General features: G+C 48.1%; 1 protein-coding gene across 6 annotated transcripts in view; it reads left to right on the top strand.

Annotated features, from left to right (window-relative positions):
• The window catches only part of ZFP64 (ZFP64 zinc finger protein), a 93013-nt gene that overhangs the window by 10781 nt on the left and 60951 nt on the right, over positions 1-21281 (top strand). For 2 of the 6 annotated variants that reach the window (XM_045444203.1, XM_045444204.1), the window contains exons 3-6: positions 8354-8515; positions 9579-9641; positions 13050-13301; positions 18968-20397. In XM_045444203.1, coding sequence (XP_045300159.1) covers positions 8354-8515; positions 9579-9641; positions 13050-13301; positions 18968-20250 — 1760 coding nt within the window. In that variant the 3' untranslated portion in view covers positions 20251-20397. Of the gene's footprint in view, positions 1-8353; positions 8516-9578; positions 9642-13049; positions 13302-18967; positions 20398-21281 lie in introns of those variants that run through there. The other 4 variants (XM_045444206.1, XM_045444205.1, XM_045444207.1 and 1 more) reach the window with 3 other exon arrangements.

Genomic DNA, 21281 nt, shown 5'->3' on the forward strand with positions numbered 1-21281 from the left:
GAATGACGCTTTCCTGACGCAATGAGTGACAGACTTACTCAACCACAGGCATGTCCCTAGTGGTCTCTGGCCAGAGGACATTGATAGAGGGAAGGTCCAGCCCACCTAGCTGGTTTTGGAAGCCTTGAAAGAGAATCCGAAGGCTCAGTTTGGCCCGTGGGCCCCCAATCAGTGGTTTAATTTCTTGTTTACTGGATTGTAGATCTCCCTGCCCGCAGGGACCTAATCGTCTTGCTTTCCTGTCCCCTTAGCACCAGACCTGGCACACCGGAGACCCTCAATAAAACAGTTCTGGAAGGGACACGGGAAAGGGCAGCTGTAGGATTAGATTAATGTGCGTGTAGCATGTGACTTGGTGTCTGCCCCATCCTGAGGGTCCAGGGAGGGCAGTCCCGTGAGACTGTTGTGCGACAGACTCGGGAGCCGAGATAATGGAGATGCCTGCCCCTGGAGAATTCCAAGCCCACGGGGGAGGAGAATTTAGTTGCAAGACATACAAAACCAGCCGTCGGTGACAAGTCTGGCCTTGTGCAAAGAGCTAATGGAGTAGATTGGTCCCAGTGGGGAAAGCCAAGGGGGGAAAATGAGATCAAATGTATAATAGTCCTTGAAAGACTCACTGGCCTTTGGGAGGAAGATGGTGGGAAGGGGGCATTTCCTAATGGTGCTTTAGATGTGGAGAAGCTCCAGGCAGTATCTGGTAACAGTGGCTGGAGTGACAAAGAGTGTATGTGCTAGGAACCATGCTTCAGCTCTGGCCTTTATTCCGAAGGAACCGGGGAGCCATTGAAGGTTGTTGAGCAGGTGAGCAATTTAGTAAGATAAACTATATAATGATTTGCTGGAAGAATCCGACAATAATAGAGCCAATTCTTATGACAGTGCTTATTCACCATGTCTTTTCTAAGCACTGCATGTGAGCCATAAATTAGATGCGAAGAATGATTAATCCCCATGTTACCAATAACCAGCTAAGGCACAAAGGGGTTAAATAGCTGTCCAAGTTGACTGAGCCAGAAAGTAGCAAATCCAAGCCACCTGGCTAGAGAATCTGTGCACTTGACCACTTACACACCAGCCCTTAGAACACCCTCATGACAGTGTTTCCCAAACATGTCTGTGCCTCAGAAGCCCCTGAAACTTCGGTGAAACGTGGAAATATCCAGATCCCCTTCCCCTGGCGGTAACATCTCCGTGGCTCGGAAAGGGCCCTGGGAATTTGAACCAGCCGATGAAGGCTTGCGTTTTACAGAGATCCCCAGATCTATCTATCCCCAGATCCCAAGATCCCAAGAAGCTATCTGCATGACTGCCCCCAGGTTTTATGCCTTTTTTTCCCCCACAAAAGGAAAGTTCACACCAAACTGCGGGATCCTACCTTCTGGGCGAGCGGGTCTGATTGGCTCAGCCCCTGCAGGTATCTGCTGCTGGACCAATCAGCTGCGGCAGAGGAGAGGGGGCGGTGTCAGGCTGGGACCTCACGTCGGACATGCGTGAAAACCCTTTGGAGGGGCATGAGTGGCCTTTTTTCTTAGGAGATGAATTTTGAGTTTGCATTTGGTTCCAGAACCCTAAATGTCAATCGTACGCGTGGACAACATTGGAAGAAACAGAAAAGTACAATCGATTTGAATATATGACAATGTAACAATATCCTTAATCTGTAAAGCTCATGTACAAGTCAATAAGAAAAAAGTGAAATTCAATAGAAAAAAAAGAAAAAAACACAAAAGAAAAAATAGCATGAACAGGGAGTTCACTACAGAATATACAGGGATGGATAAAAAAAAAAAAATGTCAAAAGGAATTCATCCTCACCAGTTGTTTGAAAAAAATGTGGGTTAACTAAAATGATCTCCTTTTGTTCTGTCAAATAGCTGATGTGCTAGCAAAAGTAAAGGGGAGAATGTAAATTGATTTAGATTTGCAGAAAGGATCTTATAATCACGTATCACCAAGGAACACGGTGTCCATACCATTCTGACCAATCCTGCAACTTAGAGGAATGTATCCAAAGTATCCAGAGGTCAGTTAAAAATCTGGGGTGGGGGTGCCTGGGTGGCGTAGTCAGTTGGGCAACTGACTTTGGTTTAGGCGGTGATACCACGGTTAGTGAGTTTGAGCCCCGCGTCGGGCTCTGTGCTGACAGCTCAGAGCCTGGAGCCTGCTTCGGATTCTGTGTCTCCCTCTCTCTCTGCCCTTCCCCTGCTCGTGCTCTCTCTCTCTCTCTCTCTCTCTCTCTCTCTCTCTCTCTGTCTCTGTCTCTCAAAAGTAAATAAACATGAAAAAAAATTTTTTTTAATTTGGGGTAGGTGTTATTTATACAAATAAATACCCAGAAGCCAACTCAGTGTTAAAAACAGGGGAATGGATGATACAGCTCAACCAAAATGAAGGAATAGAATGTAGCCATTTGAAATTGTGACTTAGGTGAATGATAGCCTGGCCAACAGCTTCAAATGGTGACATTTTTTAACAAAAGGGGACTGTAAATGATTCAAGCCATGATCCCAGTTTTACACTTTTGAAATCTACATACAAAGAATGTGTTAGCCATTAGGTAGATCGTTAATTCACAAATATTTTTTGAGCCCCTGCCCTTTGCCAAGTTCTGTGTTAGTTGCTGGGAGACAGAGATGGAGAGGACAGGTGTGACCTCGGGTGTCTCATCCAACCAGAGGGAGGGGAGGACCACGATTAGATAATTTCCCAAGTAATTATCTGATCACAGTAGAGATTAGTGCTTTAGAGAAAAAATTACAGAATGTAATGAACACATAATGCACGCATGTATATTGCCATGTTGATGGCCTTGGCAGTTTTTATTTTCTTCTCTGTGCTTTTTCTGTACTCCCTAGATTTTCTACAGTTAATGTTTACTTTTATTTAAAAAGAAAAAAAAAAGGGGCGCCTGGGTGGCTCAGTCGGTTAAGCGTCCGACTTCAGCCAGGTCACGATCTCGTGGTCCGGGAGTTCGAGCCCCGCGTGGGGCTCTGGGCTGATGGCTCAGAGCCTGGAGCCTGTTTCCGATTCTGTGTCTCCCTCTCTCTCTGCCCCTCCCCCGTTCATGCTCTGTCTCTCTCTGTCCCAAAAATAAATAAAACGTTGAAAAAAAAAAAATTTTTTTTAAGAAAAAAAAAAAAAAAAACAGGGGTGCCTGGGTGGCTCAGTGGCTTAAGCGTCTGACTTCGGCTCAGGTCCTGATCTCAGTTTGTGAGTTCGAGCCCCACGTCGGGCTCTGTGCTGATAGTGCAGAGCCTGCTTGAGATTTTCTCTCTCCCTCTCTCTCTTTCCCTTCCCCACTTGCAGTCTCTCCCCACTCTCCCTTTCTCTGTCTCTCTCCCTCTCTCAAAATTAATTAATTAATTTTAAAAAATACAGGGGCTCCTGGGTGGCTCAGTCGGTTAAGTGTCTGACTTCTGTTCAAGTCATGATCTCACGGTTCGTGAGTTCGAGCCCCGCGTCGGGCTCTGTGCTGACAGCTCGGAGCCCGGAGCTGCTTCAGATTCTGTATCTCCCTCTCTCTCTGCCCCTCCCCTGCTTGCGCTCTGTCTCTCAAAAATAAATAAGCATTGAAAAAAAATTAATAAAAATAAGAGATAAAAAGGGGAGTCTTTAAAAATTGAAGGAGAGACGGGAGAAGCCAAAAGGGCTGGAGGATGTGAATAATGCCGTCAGATATCCGAAGGGCCGTTTTGCGGAAAAGGAGCTCCCGCTGGTCCACGTGAGCCCAGTGGGTTAAGACACTGAGGCGCGTGACCTCTGAGAGATTTGGCTTCTGTAACATTCATCTAACAGTCTTATATTTTAAGCAGCCTCATAACTGAGTAACCCAACACCCACGGTGCTCTGGCCACAAACCGGGACTTTACAACAGACAGGCTCTCGGGTGCACATCTGGCACCCAGAACAGGGAAGTCCCCCAGGGACAAGAAACAAGCCCGAAAGCCCAAAGCAGGTGTGTGAGGCTGTGAGCTGCCGGAGGGTGTGGGGACAGGGGGCAGATCTCCCTGAACGTGGGACTTGACTTTCATAGCCAAGCCAGAGGAGGAGGCTGCGAGGCCCTGAACTGCATGCAAAAAGTTGGCCTCGGGTCAGTGGGACTGTTCACACCCCCTTAACGCCTGGGAATGAATGGCTACTCCGTGTCACATCACACACAGACACCTAAAGGGGCCTGAGGCCACCCCCCCAGTGACCAAGGCCACTTGAAGCCTTTCCCTGGGTATCTGTAGGCCCTGGTATTCCCAGGACCTCCTAGAAAGAAGCCAGAGGCGGCGGCAGGGACGGGGGGGGGGGGGGGGGGGGGGGGGGGGGGGGGGGAGGGGAACCTTTCTAAAGCCAGCCCAGAGGCTCCAGCAAGATTGGTAACCAGAGACCCCAGTGCTCCTTTCTCACGTGTTGAATTCCAGGCACCTGCAACAGGCACTGTGAACAGGCTTCCGTGTTCTGAAATGTCACCTTCTCCCTGAAGCCCTCACGGATCCCCCTTCTTAAAACTGCACGGCCCCCCAGCACTCCCCGGACCCCTTCTCTGCGTATTTTCCTCCATAGCGTTTAGCTATATATCTGTATTAGCTATATGGCGTGTGGGTAAGTTACTGCCTGCGCCAACTAGAGTGCGGGCTCCGTGAAGGCAGGGATTTTTTTCTGAGTGGGGGGAGGGGCGGAGAAAGAAGGAGAGAGAAAATCCCAAGCAGGCTCTATGCTATCCGCGCAGAGCCCGACACGCGGCTTGATCTCACGAACTGGGAGGTGAGGACCTAGGCCAAAATCAAGGGTCGGATGCTCGGCCGACTGAGCCACCCAGGCACGAAGGCAGGGACTTTTGTCCCTTTGGCTCACTGATGTGTTTCTACTGCCTAGAACGGTGTCTGGCCCGCAGTAGGTGCTTAATAAACGAGGGGCGCCTCGGTGGCTCAGTCAGTTAAACAACTCTCACTCTCTCTCAAAATAAACAAACATTTAAAAAAATATTTGCTCTGGGGCGCCGGGGTGGCTCAGTCGGTTAAGCGTCGGACTTCAGCTCAGGTCACGATCTCGCGGCTGTTGAGTTCGAGCCCCGCGTCGGGCTCTGTGCTCACAGCTCGGAGCCTGGAGCCTGCTTCGGATTCTGGGTCTCCCTCTCTCTCTGCTCCTCCCCCGCTCATGCTGTCTCTGTCTCTCAAAAATGAATAAACATTAAAGAAATTTTTTTTAATATTTGCTGAATAAGTCCATGAAAAATGACAACAGCGGTAGCAGTTTTCCATGCCTGATTTCTACTCTTCACAATAGCTCTAGGAGGTAGGAATAGAAATTGTACCCATTCTCCAGGTGAGGAAACTGAGGCTCAAGGAGATAAGACTTAAGAGCCCAAGCTCTTGAGCAAACCCTTTCTGGTCTTGGACCCGGCTACTTTGGGATGACTCACTCATTATGTGTCATTAGACCCACCCCAAAATGACCCCTGCAGCTGGGTGCCTGGCTCCCTTTGTTTCCTGCTGCCTCCCCCAGGACACCAAAAGCACCGGCAACTTGTCTATTTTGCCTAAAGGCAGAAATAGACAAATGGAAATCCATCAAACTTCTGTGCATCAGAGGAAACAAGGCTGAAAAGACAACCTTGAGGTGCCTGGGTGGTTCAGTCCGTTAAGCAACTGACTCTTGATTTCGGCTCAGGGTGTGATCTCACGCGTGATTCATGAGATCGAGCCCCACATCGGGTTCTGCACCGACCACACAGAGCCTGCTTGGGATTTTCTCTCTCCTTCTCTTACTGCCCCTTGCCCCCCCCCCCCAAAATAAATAAATAAACATGTTTTTTTTTATTTTTTTTTAACGTTTATTTATTTTTGAGACAGAGAGAGACAGAGCATGAATGGGGGAGGGTCAGAGAGAGGGAGACACAGAATCCGAAACAGGCTCCAGGCTCTGAGCTGTCAGCACAGAGCCCGATGCGGGGCCCGAACTCACGGACCATGAGATCATCACCTGAGCCGAAGTCGGACGCTTAACCGACTGAGCCACCCAGGCGCCCCTAAACATGTTTTTTTAAAAAGGCAACCAAGAGGCTCCCGGGTGGCTCAGTTGGTTAAGCATCTGACTTCGGCTCAGGTCGTGATCTCACAGTTCGTGAGCGCGAGCCCCGCGTCCAGCTCTGTGCTGACAGTTAGGAGCCTGGAGCCTGCTTCGGGTTCTGTGTCTCCCTCTCTCTCTCTCTCTACCCCTCCCCCCACTCACGCTCTGTCTCTCTCAAGATAAATATTTAAAAAAATTTTTTTTAAACCCCAAATGTCTTTGCGAGCCTGCAAACAAACTTGAGCACTATTGAACACCTTGTTATCACTCAGCAGAAGGGTGTGCATTTGGGGGGACTACGTATATGGAGCTTCATTGTTTAAACATCTTACAAGATGTTGCATGATGAACCGGGTTGAAGATGAAAAGTAACCGCGTACGCAGAAATACCCGCAAAGAGTAGCAGGGGGTCAATTTGATACTAATGACGCGGATGGTTGTTGGAGGAACAACGCGGTGCTTGCCGTTCTTGCAAAGCAACAACCAAGAGAGATGAACTCCCTCAGTTAGACAAAGCCGCGTTAAGTGTTACTGAGGCGCATGGAGAGTGTTCTCAAACTTGACCACGTATCAGAACGACCTGGGGGGCTTGTTAGAACACAGGTTGCTGGGTTTCTGAGTCCGTGGGCTGGGGCGGGACCCGAGGATCGGCCTTGGTAGCAAGCTCCGCCGTGGGTCCAGGGCTGCTGGCTGAGGACCACACTTTGAGAACTGAGCAGAGTGCTGGAAGCAAAATCCCACAGCGTAAGTGAAACGTTGCAACAAGAAGCAAGTGTGGTTGGTACCTGCATCCAAGGGACTCGGCGAGCAGACAGGATATCGGTTTGTCAGAATCTTTTGGCCAACTTTAAACAAAAGCCACTCAACTTCCAGGGCACCTGGGTGGCTCCGTCGGTGGAGCCTCCGACTTCGGCTCAGGTCACGATCTCGCAGTCCGTGGGTTCGAGCCCCGCGTCGGGCTCTGTGCCGACAGCTCGGAGCCTGGAGCCTGCTTGGGATTCTGTGTGTGTGTGTGTCTCTCTCTCTCTGCCCCTCTTCCGCTCATGCTCTGTCTCTCTCTGTCTCTCAAAAATAAATAGTAAAAAATTTTTAAAAAGCCACTCAACTCCCCTCTGCATATTGCAGTTGAAACCGTGAAACCATTTACTTGCATAGCAAGTGCTGCTGGAACCCAGGCGTTCTTGGGGTTCATGCTGTCATTGCCAAAGGTCCTTAAGAGGTGGAGATAAGAAGCCTGGGTTTCCTCAAAATGTCCAAAGAAATCGAAATTAATTCATTCAACAAGTTCACAGTTTCGCCATCGTTAGGACCTCTCAGCCTGAAAAATACACCCAACGAACAGACCTGCCACTGGTCATATTGACTCTTCCTGTGAAACCAAGTCTCCATGTAACAAATTATGTGTCATAAAGGAAGAAAATCTTTCCAAACCCAAAACCATAACTGTAGTTAGTGAAGTAGTCACAAAAGTTTTTATAAGCAGGAAAAGAAATTTGAGACTGCCTGTTTTATTCTTTATAATAATAAAAACAAAGATCAAGATGATAAAGATGTTTGGTTTCTTTTTTTCCCCTAAAAACTTCAGTAAGAATACAAGGAGTTTTTGATTTTTGTTTTGTTTTTTGGGGTGTTTTGTTTTGTTTTTTTTTTTTTTTTTTTGGTTTTTTTTTTTTGTTTTTTTTTTTTTTTGGTTTTTGTCTGTCTGTTTGTTTGTTTTTGGAATACTTGTGTTTTTAGAGAGTATTTGTAGTTTGGGCCAGAATTCCTTTGATCAGTTCCTCTCCAATTGCTTGTTAGGATTTTGTGATAAAACTTATGAAGGTACCAAGTGCGTTTGGCCAGAGATAATAGAAAGCTTGCCTGGTATAAATGATAGGCACATTTCTTGTTTATTTAATAAGTCTAGATTTGGATAGTCTCAGAGTTCTGGCTCAACATCAGATTTCCTTGCTCTTTCCTCATGGTCATAGAATGGCTGCCACAGATCCAGGCATCACATCCTTACTCCAGCACATCCCAAGACAGAAAATAGGACAACCAGGCCAGTAAGAATGAGCTTTCCTCGACTGCCTCTTTTTTTATTTTTAAATCAGGAAGAAAATCTCTTCCAGAAGCCCCTCAACAGATGTTCTCTAGTGTCTCACTGGCTAGAAAAGGGTCACAGGATCAGTCCTAAACAGCAAAGGAAACCGGGAAAGCAATTTAACCTGCTCATTCTCTGGAGGAGGGTAGGCAAAGGGAAGAGCTGTCGGGTATTCATATGATGAGAGCTAACAACCATCCTATCTTTTAGTTTCAGCTCCAGAATTTGTGTTTGAACATGGCTATCAAACTTATCTGCCCACGGAAAGCAATGAAAACCAGACAGCCACTGTCATCTCTCTCCCTGCCAAGTCACGTGCCAAAAAGCCCACAGCCCCGCCTGCTCAGAAAAGGCTTAACTGTTGCTATCCAGGTAAAGGCAGCCTTGGGTCCCGCTTGTGTAAAGGATGTGACATTCGCCGATTCCAGGGCCCTCGGTGGTGAATCCCTGACAAGTGGACAGAGACGTGCTCCAAAGTGTCTGGCTTAAAAATCAGAGCCCCATAGTATTTACATCATCACATATGACCTCTCTCTCGCTGTCCCTGGTTACTGTGCATGTGGACTCTAAACCTTTACAACCATGGGCTTTGAAATGAAACTCGTGAGTATCCAAGGGACTGTGAATTTTTCTCCCTGTGCTGTAGCTTACAAAGACATCCAGAAAGATTGTTGTTTCCTTTAAAAATAAAACAAAGCGAAACTTTGTATTTGGGAATAATTTCAGACTTACAGAAAAGTTGCACAAATAGTACAAAAAAATGTACGTATGCCCTTCATCTGGATTTCCCAAATGTTAACATATTGTATTTGCTCTGTCATTCTTTCTGTATATAAATATTTTCCCCCAAAACCATTTTAGACTAAGTTACAGACATGATGTCCCTTTACCCCTAACTACCACAATTTATGTTTCCTAGAACCAAGGAAATTCTTTTATATAACCACAGTACAATCATCAAAATCAGGAAATTAACACTCATACACACTATTATCAAACTACTGACCTTATTAAGATCTTACCAGTTTCTCAGTAACGTGAGAAATTAGAAGAAGAAAAACATTTTCCCCTGGTTTACAATCCAGTTCATGAATTGATTTGCGTTTTCATCCGTCTTTAGTTTCCTTTAATCCTAAAGTTTTGTCTTCCGTGGCCTTGATATTTTGCCAAGCACAGTTATTTTGTAAAATGCTCCTCAGTGTGGGTTTGCCTGATATTTCTTCCCGATCCGATTGGAGCTCTGCAGTTCGGACAGGAAGCACAGAAGTGATACGTGTCCTTCTTGGTGCGTCGTATCAGGAGGCGCGTGATACCTGTTTGTCCTGTGTACTGTGGGGTTAACTTTCATCACCTGCTTAAGAAGTTTCTGCCAGCCTTCTCCACCCTTAAGTTACTATGTTTCCCTTTGTAATTAATCTTTTCTTGCCTTTATAAGGTTGCCAGTTCAAGACCGCCTACGGCATGAAGGACATGGAACGTCATTTAAAAATTCACACTGGTAAGTAACATTTCTTCGGCTCGTTCGCCCGGGACATGTATTGTGTGCCAGGAGCCGGGGATCCAGATGAGTCAGACATGTGATAGGACCCAGAACCTCACTGGTCGTCACAGGAATACAAATACAAATTGAATAAAAATAAGATGCTATTTCCGCACATGGTTTTGGCAGAAAATGTTTGAAGCAATAAAATCCAGTGCTGGAACAGATATGAGCAAGCTTAGCTAGTGGAAATGTGAACTGCATTTTTGATGATTAATCAGCCAGAATTAATTAAAATTTAAATGTACATATTCTTCTCATTTTGAGATGATCCTATAAATGTGCGTACGTGTGTGCGTGCGTGTGTGTGTGTGCATAACGACTGATAGAGAGGGAAGGATAGTAAACATTTTTATGTTTACGTCATATCACTGGACACAGGGTGTACGTGTGCTATTTTTGCCATTTTGAAGGTGAAATTTAATTCATAAATACTTTTTTTAAAAAAAGAGGGAAAGAAAGATTGATGGGGCACCTGGCTGGCTCAGTCGGTGGAGCATGTGACTTGTGACTCTTGATCTTGAGGCCGTGGGTTCGAGCCCCACATTGGTGTAGAGATTACTTTAAAAACAAAGCAAAAGGAGAGGAAAAGAGCGATGCACGGAAAAAGAAAAACGTGATTATTTCTGGTGATTTTAATTTTCTTTAATATACATTTTTATGTCTCCCAGATTTTCTGGATGGAGAAGGAACTGCATTTAGACTATTTTTAACAAAGCATCAGATACTCGTAATTCAAACGATACAGTACGAACACAGAAAGTGTCAATGTGTGTAAGACAGGGATAAGCTGAAATGTAGCTGGGGCGTCACTAATTGCCCCAAGTCTGCCACGTAGCCTCAGCCTTTGGAAGATGAAATATCCAGCAATTATTTCTGAAATTTGTTGGCCACGGCCAATGATTGCCTGGTTGCAGTGGGGTCATCGTGATATTCTCCCCAACCTCATTTGGATTCATTCCAATTAGTGGAATGTTAAGCTATTAAGTCTCAAGAATGGGTAAGCCTTCTCGAGGTAACAAACAGTGGATCTCTCCGTGTGGGTTTGATGTGAACGTCATCAGTCAAGCATATTCATCATCGCCAGAGTGAAGTGCTGTCATCATTAATGATGATTGAGGAAGCACTCTAAATACTTAAGTGAAGCAATGACCTTGAGTCTTCTGCAGGTCCGTAGGGGAAACCTGAGGCACGCGGTTAGCTAAGCCTAGGTTTGTAGGATAGTTTCTAGGTGACTGCAGCATCTCCAATCGCATCTTCAAGTCGGAGAGTTGACGAGAAGGCGTCCTCACCTCAGGTACTTTCAGAGAGGAGGGCGTGGCCAGGAGCAACGACAGCAGGCTGTTCTCTGGCCGGAAACCATCCTTCTTCCCCAGCTTCCGGCACCTGCTCAGTGTGGCAGATACGAAGGATGGTGACCACAGGAGCTAATCAGCAGCTGACAACCATGAGAAATTACTGTTCATGGACTTTTAAATTTGATGGCTAGCACTTGCAATCATAAAATTATAGTCTTTCATATCCTTTTTAAAAAACTTGTTTTAATGTTTACTTTTGAGAGAGAGAGAGAGAGAGAGAGAGACAGGGTGCGAGTAGGGGAGGGGCAGAGAGAGAGGGAGACCCAGAATCCGAAGCAGGCTCCCGGCTGTGAGCTGTTAGCACAGAGCCCAAACGTGGGGCTCGAACCCACGAACCGCGAGATCATGACCTGAGCCGAAGTCAGAGGCTTAACCGACTGAGCCACCCAGGTACCCCTCTTTCATACCCTTTTAGATGTATTCTTAAACCCCAGATGTTTGCTGTAAGACAAGAGTGATCGACTTTGGCCGATGATTGATTTTAACAGTTGGCTACTTAGAATTTGGCCAAAAGTCATGTTTAATACATAAAGTAAAAGGGGGAGATCCTGACTTCACCACCCACTTCCTTATCCCATATAGACCCAAAGTCACCAGTCTTAATGGTCTCCTGTGTCTTATTCTTAAATTTTGGCATCCCTGTACTGGGGCTACAAAGACACCAAATCTAACTTTTCCCATCCTTTATGAAGTTGATATCATCCAAGCCATCACTGCAAACTGCAGTGGAAAACACCATTCAATAGTGGTCATCTGTCCATACAAGTATACCTACCTCACTGGTTTCAGTGGCCAGGTAGGGAATTGGTTCAATAATTTACGCTCCATCCATACAGTGAACTACGTCAGCTTTCAAAATTGTGTTGTGGCCATTTAATGATGTGACGAGACGTTGGAAATTATTTCAAGTGCCAGGAAGTAGTCAGTGGGGAGGCACTATTGCATTTGGCTCAGAAAGCAAGACCGTCGTGGGTTCTAATCCCGGGTGCTGACAGGATTGAGAAAAGTCCCTGAGAGGCCCGGTGCCTCGGAAACAGTATTCGAGTTGACGTCAGCCGAGAAGTTTTTTGTGCCTGATACGCACACAGACGCACGTAAATAGTTGCAGAGACCTCCATCGAAAAGTTAGCAGCTGTTCATGGGTGGTAAGTTGGCCTGTGCTTAGTGAGGACAGGTTAAGCTGCTGTCACAAAGAAACCCAAACAGCGGCTCGTACGCGGTGGGGGTTTGTGGGTCTCTCACGTAACTGTCCGGAGGTAAGGCAGGTGGTCTAGGGCAGGCAGGCGGCTCTGTCCTACGAGGTCATCTGAGGACCTCGCTTCCTTCTACACCGTTATGGTGCGTGTCCCGTGACACCATCCACACACCTGCTGCCCGCACCTGCCGGTTCACGACCCCCCCCCCCCCCCGTCTTGGAAACGGCCGGCAGGAAGGGTGGAAAGCAAAAAGTAAAAGGCAAGCAGTGTCCTTTTACAAAAGGGACACCTTTACCTCCTCTGCAACATCAGTGAGGGGGACTCTGCTGCCGAATCACGCCTCGCTGCGGGCGAGGCTGAGAAATGCAGCCTTGAGCTGCTTGGCTGGGAGCGCCCCTAAAACGTGAGCCTCCGCGTGCTAGGGCATGTCCGTGAAGAAAAGGGAACAGGACGGAATGGAGCGAGACCTCTGTGAGAACAGCGTCTTGCTTTACTGAGCTGTACTTTAACAACTTGAGTCGCCTTCTGTGCTCAACTAACAAGGAACTCTTTTCGATGTAGGAGAAGTTAGAAAATGCCAGTAGGCAAACGCGAAGGAACTCCCCCTCTCCTGACGAGTTGGGCAGCTCTTTTGCCCGTGTTCCGCGTAGCTCTGGGGCTTTCCCGAATGTTCTTCGGTGATTGCGTTTTCCTCTTCTCGTAAGGCAGTGGGAAATAAGCCTGTTTCCTTTTCAGTATCGTTTTCTGATGCCATCTGTGTGTGTGTGTGTGTGTGTGTGTGTGTGTGTGTGTGTGTGTGTGTGTGTCTGAAGGAGACAAGCCCCACAAGTGTGAAGTCTGCGGCAAGTGCTTTAGCCGGAAGGATAAGCTGAAGACCCACATGCGTTGCCACACGGGCGTGAAGCCCTACAAGTGTAAGACGTGCGACTACGCTGCAGCCGACAGCAGCAGCCTCAACAAGCACCTGCGAATACACTCGGACGAGCGGCCCTTCAAATGCCAGATCTGCCCCTACGCCAGCCGCAACTCCAGCCAGCTCACCGTGCACCTGCGGTCCCACACAGGTAGGTCCCTCACGCTGCCTCTCACGCTGCACTCGTAACGGCCTGTTACCTGAGTCAGAAGCACCCCAGAGCCTCGAGTCACAAACGCAGTAAGCGACCTGGGGACGTGTGGTCATTGCACCGTTCGTGGGTTTGCTTTTCATCCACCCAGAAACGCCTCTGCTCGGTCCAGCGGGGAAGAACGTGGAGTTTATAACCTTGTGTATATCTTTATGTGGCTTCCTACCTTCTTCACTTCTAAGGTATTTGCTTGAGGAGGTGAGCTAAATGAAATAGAGATACAAATATAAACAATGCACTTTTCATCCATTTCTGCAGAGCTTCCGTATTACTTACATCCTTTTTGAAGTATGCTCGGATTCGCTCAGCATGGGCACGGGTTCATGGAAGAACCCAGCAGAGTAGGTAACTTAACCAAGCGTGTGCGTTTTCCTTTGGGCGAGTCTATCAGTCAGCTATCGATACAACGATGCTGTGTAACAACCGCTGCAAAACCTCAGTGGCGTATTATAATAAGCGTTCATTGCTTACGTACTTCAGGTCTAGCCGGTGGGCTGGACGCTGTGTTGATCTCGGCAGGGCTCAGTCGCATGTGTGGGGAAAGGCTGGGTGTCTGTCCACTGACCTTGGCTGGGGATCTGCTGCCTGTGGGTTAGCTGGCTGTAGACTTACCTTAGCTGCGGCAGTCTGGCTCTGCTCCTCATGCCTCTCATCCTCTTTCTGGGGCCAGTGGGCTACCCCAGGTTTGTCCTTCTCATGGCCGTGGCAGGGTACAAGCCGGCACCCCCCAGTGGGGAGGCCCCAGTCAAGCCTCTGCCTTCATCCCACTGGCTGAAGCAGGCTATATGGTTGGGCCTGGTGTCACAGATGGGACTGGGCTCACCCACGGTGGGAGGTCACCGCCAGGTTACACGGCAGAGGCCAGAGGTAGGAGGAAGGGTAAAGAATCGGGGCCATTTTTGCAAACAACTGTAGTCCAGCTCGCCATCACTCACATCGCTGACGTGAAGATAGAGTCATACCTTCCCAAGACCCACATAAATCACACCCAGTCACAGGATCAAGAGTAAAGGCCGGGATACCGTGATCTCCACCAGGTTTGGATATGGCTTCTCTTAACCTAGAGACCTTGGAGATGAAAAGACAAGGGGTGTGTTCCTACGTTCCCAATGTGCAGTGGTGACACAGAGCCAGAATAATTCCAGTAATCCTGCTGGTCAAAAGGGGAAGAATGGGAAGCCCTTGGCGGTCCCTGCTCCACAGATTTCCAAGATCCCTCTGGGCAAATGTCCCCGGGTCCCCTCACTCTGGGGCCAGGAAATGTTTCCTGGTTAGGCCTTGGCTCAGCTCCCCAGTTCCCGACCCTCCCCACCACAGCATCCTTCCTATCACCTGCCTGAGCCACTTCTGAAAAGCGGTGGAAAATGTTCCTTTGAGGAACTTTCTCAGCCTGCTTCCTGCCCACCCAAAGGTACGGCTCTTTGACTCTAGGGTGGTGACAAGTTTGCTAGTAGAGCCATCAGCAAGACTTTGTGAGTTTCCTGTGTATCTTTGTGCCAAAAGCCACACCCGCAATTCTCTCGGAGGCTCTCCTTTCTCCGAACCCAATTCTAGGCACTTTTGGCTTAAAACCTTCTGCTGTTGAATCCCTGGAGATTCCCAGGAATCGCGGCCAGCGGGAGAACCTACTTATGCCAACTTCGTTCTTTCGGAGGTTTTAACGAAGAGCCTTACTTTACATCGACACCCCTCGCTTGTCATCCGGTCTTCCCCCTGAGATCACTTTCCTGGATCTGATCTTCAGTCCCCGAGTTTCTGTCTTACTCTGAAAACCTTTTACTGACTGGAGATGAGAAATCTTCTCTAACCCAGCGCATCTTTGGTTTTCCGTATTCTCTCTGAGTTCCATTTAGGAAATGGCCACTTCTTTTTTGAGTTTGTCTCTTCCTTATCGGACATCATCCTATGCAGCTTGTAAGACGCTTTCACGGTTCTGCCCAGAATTGATCTCTTTGCTCGCGTCCACAGTTCAGTAGGTGCATTCTCTGTCTTCTGAGTGGCTACAGGTGACAGTTTTACCAAATGTTTGCCGTTAAACAGTGTGCAACTGCCATGTCTCCGGTCTCTGCTTGCTACCCAGTCCCAAGGCCAATGCTACAGATTTTAGTTTTCTGTTACGGCAGCATTTTGTTTCTAGATACCAATATCCGGCTCAGCTATCTGTCATCACAGTAATGCGGCATTAACAAAACCTCAGCAGATGTGACAGCACGCCGTTTCTGTTCACGTGCTGGGGATCAGCTGGGTGTCACCTCGGCAACTCTGATCTTGGCTGGATTCACTTAACATGTCTGAGAATCTGCTCGCTGCGGGCTGTCCGTCCACTGGTCTTGGTTGCTGGAATCCAGCACTGCTCCACACTTCTGTCATCCTCCTCCTGGGACCAGGGCTGAGCCAGCCTCGATCTTCCCCCGGCGACGGCTGACGGAGGTACAAGCGAGCAAATCCCAACGCACAGGCGCATTTCGAGCCATTAGGCGTATCAAGCCCAGTTAGCCTACCCTCAGCCAAAATCTAATGACGTGGTGTCAAGGGTCACGGCAGGTCGTCCTGCCCCTGTCGAGAGACCATGCGTGATTCCACACGTGGCAAAGGTCGCAGCTACAGGGAGGGAGGAGAGGTGGCAAGATTTGGGACCGTTTTTGTAACCTGTTACAGCAGCTTAAGACATCGGCATAACTGGTGGTCAGTGGGTTTCTTCAGAATTCCCCCCAGCCTAAGTGACAAGAGCCGAAGGATTCATATGTGAAAGGGTTCAGAATCATTTTCACTTAGAAAGATAAACTTACCGTTGATAGTAGCATCTTCAAATTGGTGTAGAAAAGGTGAAGTCTCCAAGAACTTAAACGTGTGCCGTGTACGCAGGGTCTCCCTAGAAGGTTCATTTCCCTTTTATAAATCTGCGGCACTTACGAGATTTTACAGGGTGTAAGATTGATAGGATTTGGTTTTTACCCTGTCATCACTTAGATTGACTCCATCATCCATGGTTGGAGCAGCAACGTAAACTTGAGAAAAGATCTGTCGGCTAAGATCAGTTGCTCATTCCTTCGGCAACGTTCATGAAGTCCCTGCTAGGTCCTAGACACCGCGAGGGTCCCATAGTGGGCAGAAATAAATGTAGTCATTAGCTTTGGAGAGCGTATGGCCCCGTGCATCTATTACTAACCAGGATGCCTCAGTTAAGAAATCTGTGGTTAAAGAAAAAAAAGAAAGGAAGAAAGATGACAAAGGGATTTAGGACCTTTGCCTTCGTATCAACAAGTGCTGTTAAACTCTGCACCTCAGCTGTGAGATTTGGTTATCCGGTGTTTCTGGATTTCACCCCGAGCTGATGGCTTTAAAAAAAAAAAAAGCGAAAAGACTGTCAGTCATTAGGGCAGGGATACGACCGGAAAACCTAGGAGACTTTTCTGAAGTAGAGAGTCTTACTCTGGGTCCACAGATGCCTCCGCTCGGTGATGCATGAGTAGAATTTCGGTGGTCCGTGAACTTGGATGGGGGAAAAAAGTCCACCTTCCCTGTCACTAACGGTACTGAAATTTGCCGTGTCCTTCAATTACGAAAAAGGCAACTGGTGTGAGAATAGTGCCTGTGACCTGTCGCCAGGAGAGATCACAGATCTTTTCAGGACGCTTGTTGTAGATAGATCGAAATCTCACTTCCGCTCTTCTCTGTTTAGAAATTATTACAGTTCTAGACCCGCCGCTACATCTTAATGCATTAATAAAGCACAGGCACAGGGGCACCCGGCTGACTCAGTCGGTGGAGCGTGCGACCCTCGATCTTGGGGTCATGAGTTCGAGCCCCACGTTGGGTGTAGAGATCACTTTAAAAAACAGATTTTAATAAAGCACACGACATTGCCATAGCGTGAATTTTTCCTTTTCATTTCTTAAGTAACTATTTCAAAATACTTGGTTTCTTTTGGATTCCTGTTGATTTTTGTTTTAGTTTACTTTGTGTATTTAAGCAGTGTCCTAAGAAAGGGTCCAGGGGTTTCACTCACCTGCCAGAGAAGAGTTGATAGCATCAGAGAGGTTCGGCATAAAATGCCGAGGCAGGAGTCAGCAAGCTTTCCGTAAAAGGCCAAACAGTACGTGTTTTAGGCTTTTCAGGCCATACAGTTGCTGAAACTGTATCAGCACAATTGCTGTCGCAATCGCTCAGCTCTGCCTTTGGAGCATAAAGCAGCCGGAAGCAACACACGCACAACTGTGCATGGCTAGATTCCAATAAAACTTTATTTATAAAAACAGGCCGTGGGCTGGCTTTGGCCCACAGGCTGTAGCTTACCACTCCTGGTTCTAGAGCTTAGCGTGCACGATCTTGGGGCGTGTAGTCCTACAAAGCATCGTTGAGGCTCGAGCCTCTCAGTTTTATAGAAGCTTGTTAAATTTGCCCCCGGCCATCTTCACTCATTTGTATTTATGAATAAGCCGCTTATGGTGACGTTTTAGGCCTTATACCAAAAAGCCGGAACACGATTCCTTCTCTGAGTTTATGGCCCGAGAAAGCACACATCCGTCCTATGCACAGATAATTGCCCGGCATCTAAGAATACCAGCCTTGGAGGCAGCCTGGGTTCGAATCCAGGCCCTGCTACGTACTACTGGGCCCTGCTACGAACGAGTTACGTAGTCTGCCTAGGCCTCATCCGTACGGTAGTGTTAGGAATGATAGTGGTGATAGTCCCCACCTCACGGGAATGTTGGGAGCATCAAACGAGACCATTCTTGTGGAGTGCTCAGCAGAGGGCCTGCCGTCCTGGAAGCAACGGAAGAATGTCAGCTGCTACTTTGCTTGCTTAACCCGTAAAATGGGCAGGGGTCACCCATTCGCGTGAGTTATCAGTGCCTTAGATGATTTGGACGTGCCATTCATTGAGGAAATACATTTGGAATATCACGTGCACTCAGATGTTTGCAATTTCACTTTCCCCTGCTCATCTTTCCGCGAACATGAATTCAAAACAAAACAAAAATCGAGCAGCTGGATTCCGTAACTTCACAAGCAAAGAACGCAGCTGGCAATGTGGGATAAATAAGTTTTGCGCGATAAACACGTCTTTGTTAATAAAACTCTGCATGAAGTGTAAGCTGGGCGTTTCGATCACTTTGTAAAAGACTATTCTAATAAGTGAGTGTGGAGCTGATTCCAAAATGTGGCCTCGAACCCGTTACGCCACGTAACTCGATCGAAATCTACGGATTGTGCAAAGTTTCCGCAACTGAGAACCATTAACTAGCAGAGTGGGCACCTGAGCAAAATGAACGCTAGCTTGATTGCTTTAAAGAACAGAAGTTATATTCACAAATACTCTCTTATTCGGGACAGTGGAATAGCTCTTTTCAATCTCCCGTTTTTCCCGTGGGGTTTGTCACGGTCCTGGTGGTTCAGGTTTGGGGAAAGAAAAGAAGCCCCCGTCCCCCTCCCCACCCCACCCCCCACTTTTTTTTTTCTCCCAGGGTCAGAAACTAGCAGCTGCGGTTAGAAGGTCTCCACCCGCCCGCCTTGGTATAAGCGATTTTCTGGTGTGTGCTTCGGGGGGATCCGCTGTGGTTGTTGCCTGCCTGTTCTTATCGAAACTCACCTTGTGTTGACAGGGGACGCCCCCTTCCAGTGCTGGCTCTGTAGCGCCAAGTTCAAAATCAGCTCGGACTTGAAAAGGCACATGCGCGTGCACTCGGGGGAGAAGCCTTTCAAGTGCGAGTTCTGCAATGTCCGCTGCACCATGAAGGGCAACCTCAAGTCGCACATCCGCATCAAGCACAGCGGGAATAACTTCAAGTGTCCGCATTGCGACTTCCTGGGTGACAGCAAGGCCACCCTCCGCAAGCACAGCCGGGTGCACCAGTCAGAGCATCCCGAGAAGTGCTCGGAGTGCAGCTACTCGTGCCCCAGCAAGGCGGCGCTGCGCGTCCACGAGCGCATCCACTGCACCGACCGGCCCTTCAAGTGTCAGTACTGCAGCTTCGACAGCAAGCAGCCCAGCAACCTGAGCAAGCACGTGAAGAAATTCCACGCGGACGTGGTCAAGACCGAGGCCTTGGAGAGGAAGGACTCGGGCCGGCAGAGCAGCCGGCAGGTGGCCAAGCTGGACGCCAAGAAGACTTTCCACTGCGATATGTGCGAAGCCTCGTTCATGCGCGAGGACTCGCTCCGCAGCCACAAGAGGCAGCACAGTGAGTACCACGAGAACAAGAACTCGGATGTGACCGTCCTGCAGTTCCAGATAGACCCCAGCAAGCAGCCGGCCGCGCCCCTCACCGTGGGCCACCTGCAGGTGCCCCTGCAGCCCAGCCAAGTGCCCCCGTTCAGCGAGGGGCGAGTCAAAATCATCGTTGGTCATCAAGTGCCGCAGGCCAACACCATCATCCAGGCCGCGGCCGCCGCGGTGAACATCGTGCCCCCCGCCTTGGTGGCGCAGAACCCGGAGGAGCTCCCGGGGAACAGCCGGCTGCAGATTTTGCGCCAGGTCAATCTGATCGCCCCCCCCCAGCCCTCGGGGTGTCCGAGCGAGGCGGGCGCCATGACCCAGCCGGCTGTGCTGCTGACCGCTCACGACCAGGCCGACGGAGCCACTCTGCACCAGACTCTCATCCCCGCGACCCCAGGCAGCCCGCAGGAAGGCTCCGGCAACCAGACTTTTATCACCAGTTCGGGGATTACATGCACTGACTTTGAAGGCCTTAACGCTTTGATTCAGGAGGGGACAACCGAAGTGACCGTGGTAAGCGACGGAGGTCAGAACATCGCCGTGGCCACCACGGCCCCGCCTATATTCTCCTCCTCTTCCCAACAAGAATTACCCAAGCAGACTTACTCCATCATTCAGGGGGGAGCCCACCCAGCCTTGCTCTGTCCGGCGGATTCCATACCAGATTAGAACTGAAAAACCAAAAGAAAGGGGAAAAGAGGACTGACAAAACAGGAAGTCGTAAATAGAATTCTGTGAGAGGTTTGCTCTTAATGTTTTTAAGGATTGTTGTGAAACCCCTCCCCTCGTAATAAATTGTAATTTTATACTGCTTAACTATAATTTTTTAATGCTGTAATAATAACTTTGAGGTCACCTCTGAATCGCCGTGTTATTTAGCTGTTGTAGGATTCTGAAATGTTCCCAAGATGATTCCAGTTAGGGGTTGGAATTAAATGCAGTGAGTCGTGAGTACATTTGTTTTGTCCAGCTTGATTTCCCAGTTCTGAGAAGGGTTTTTTCCAATCTCATTAAATTTGTGTACGAGATGGGACTTCCCGACCTCTCTTAAGTTACGGTTCTGAAATTCTCCTTCGAGTTTGGGCTATTAGTGTTTTAGTACATGGATACCAATCTATCGGCGTGAGGACCATTTTCTACATAATGTTACATGGATACTGGCCCCCCCCCCCGCCCCCCACCAAAAAAAAAAAAAAATGTTTAGTGCTAATCAGAAAAAAAAGGAATGGTTTCCTAATAAATTGATATGTGAGTAAAATATACTGAATGTTAATGATTCTTTAGAGCCACAGTATGACTGGGGCATGATGGGTGTGAATTATCCTATGACTAAAGAGAATTTGAAGAAGCAAAGGTTTTTAGACCCCTGGTAAATATTATACAAACATACCAGTCAACTTAAGTATGCATGGTGTCCAAAGTGACCCAACTACAGCATTTCGAAACCTGAGATTGAAGAACCTGACGTTTCTGTTTAGATGCAAATGTGATGTGAGTTCCTACTTACGTTTAGGATAGTTTTCTTGGATGCGATTGTTTTAAATATCAACATACGGGCAGTCCCAGGGACCAGATGAGTGGCACTGGGAAAGTACTTAGGGTTTTCGAAAGCGCAGGCTCTACGATGGAAAGGGAAATTTAAAGGTTATTGTGTTGGATTGAAATGCTGTTTGATCAGTAGGTGGCACCAGAGAGCAAGC

Source organism: Leopardus geoffroyi, chromosome A3, assembly GCF_018350155.1.
Source record: "Leopardus geoffroyi isolate Oge1 chromosome A3, O.geoffroyi_Oge1_pat1.0, whole genome shotgun sequence".
Classification (NCBI taxonomy): domain Eukaryota; kingdom Metazoa; phylum Chordata; class Mammalia; order Carnivora; family Felidae; genus Leopardus; species Leopardus geoffroyi.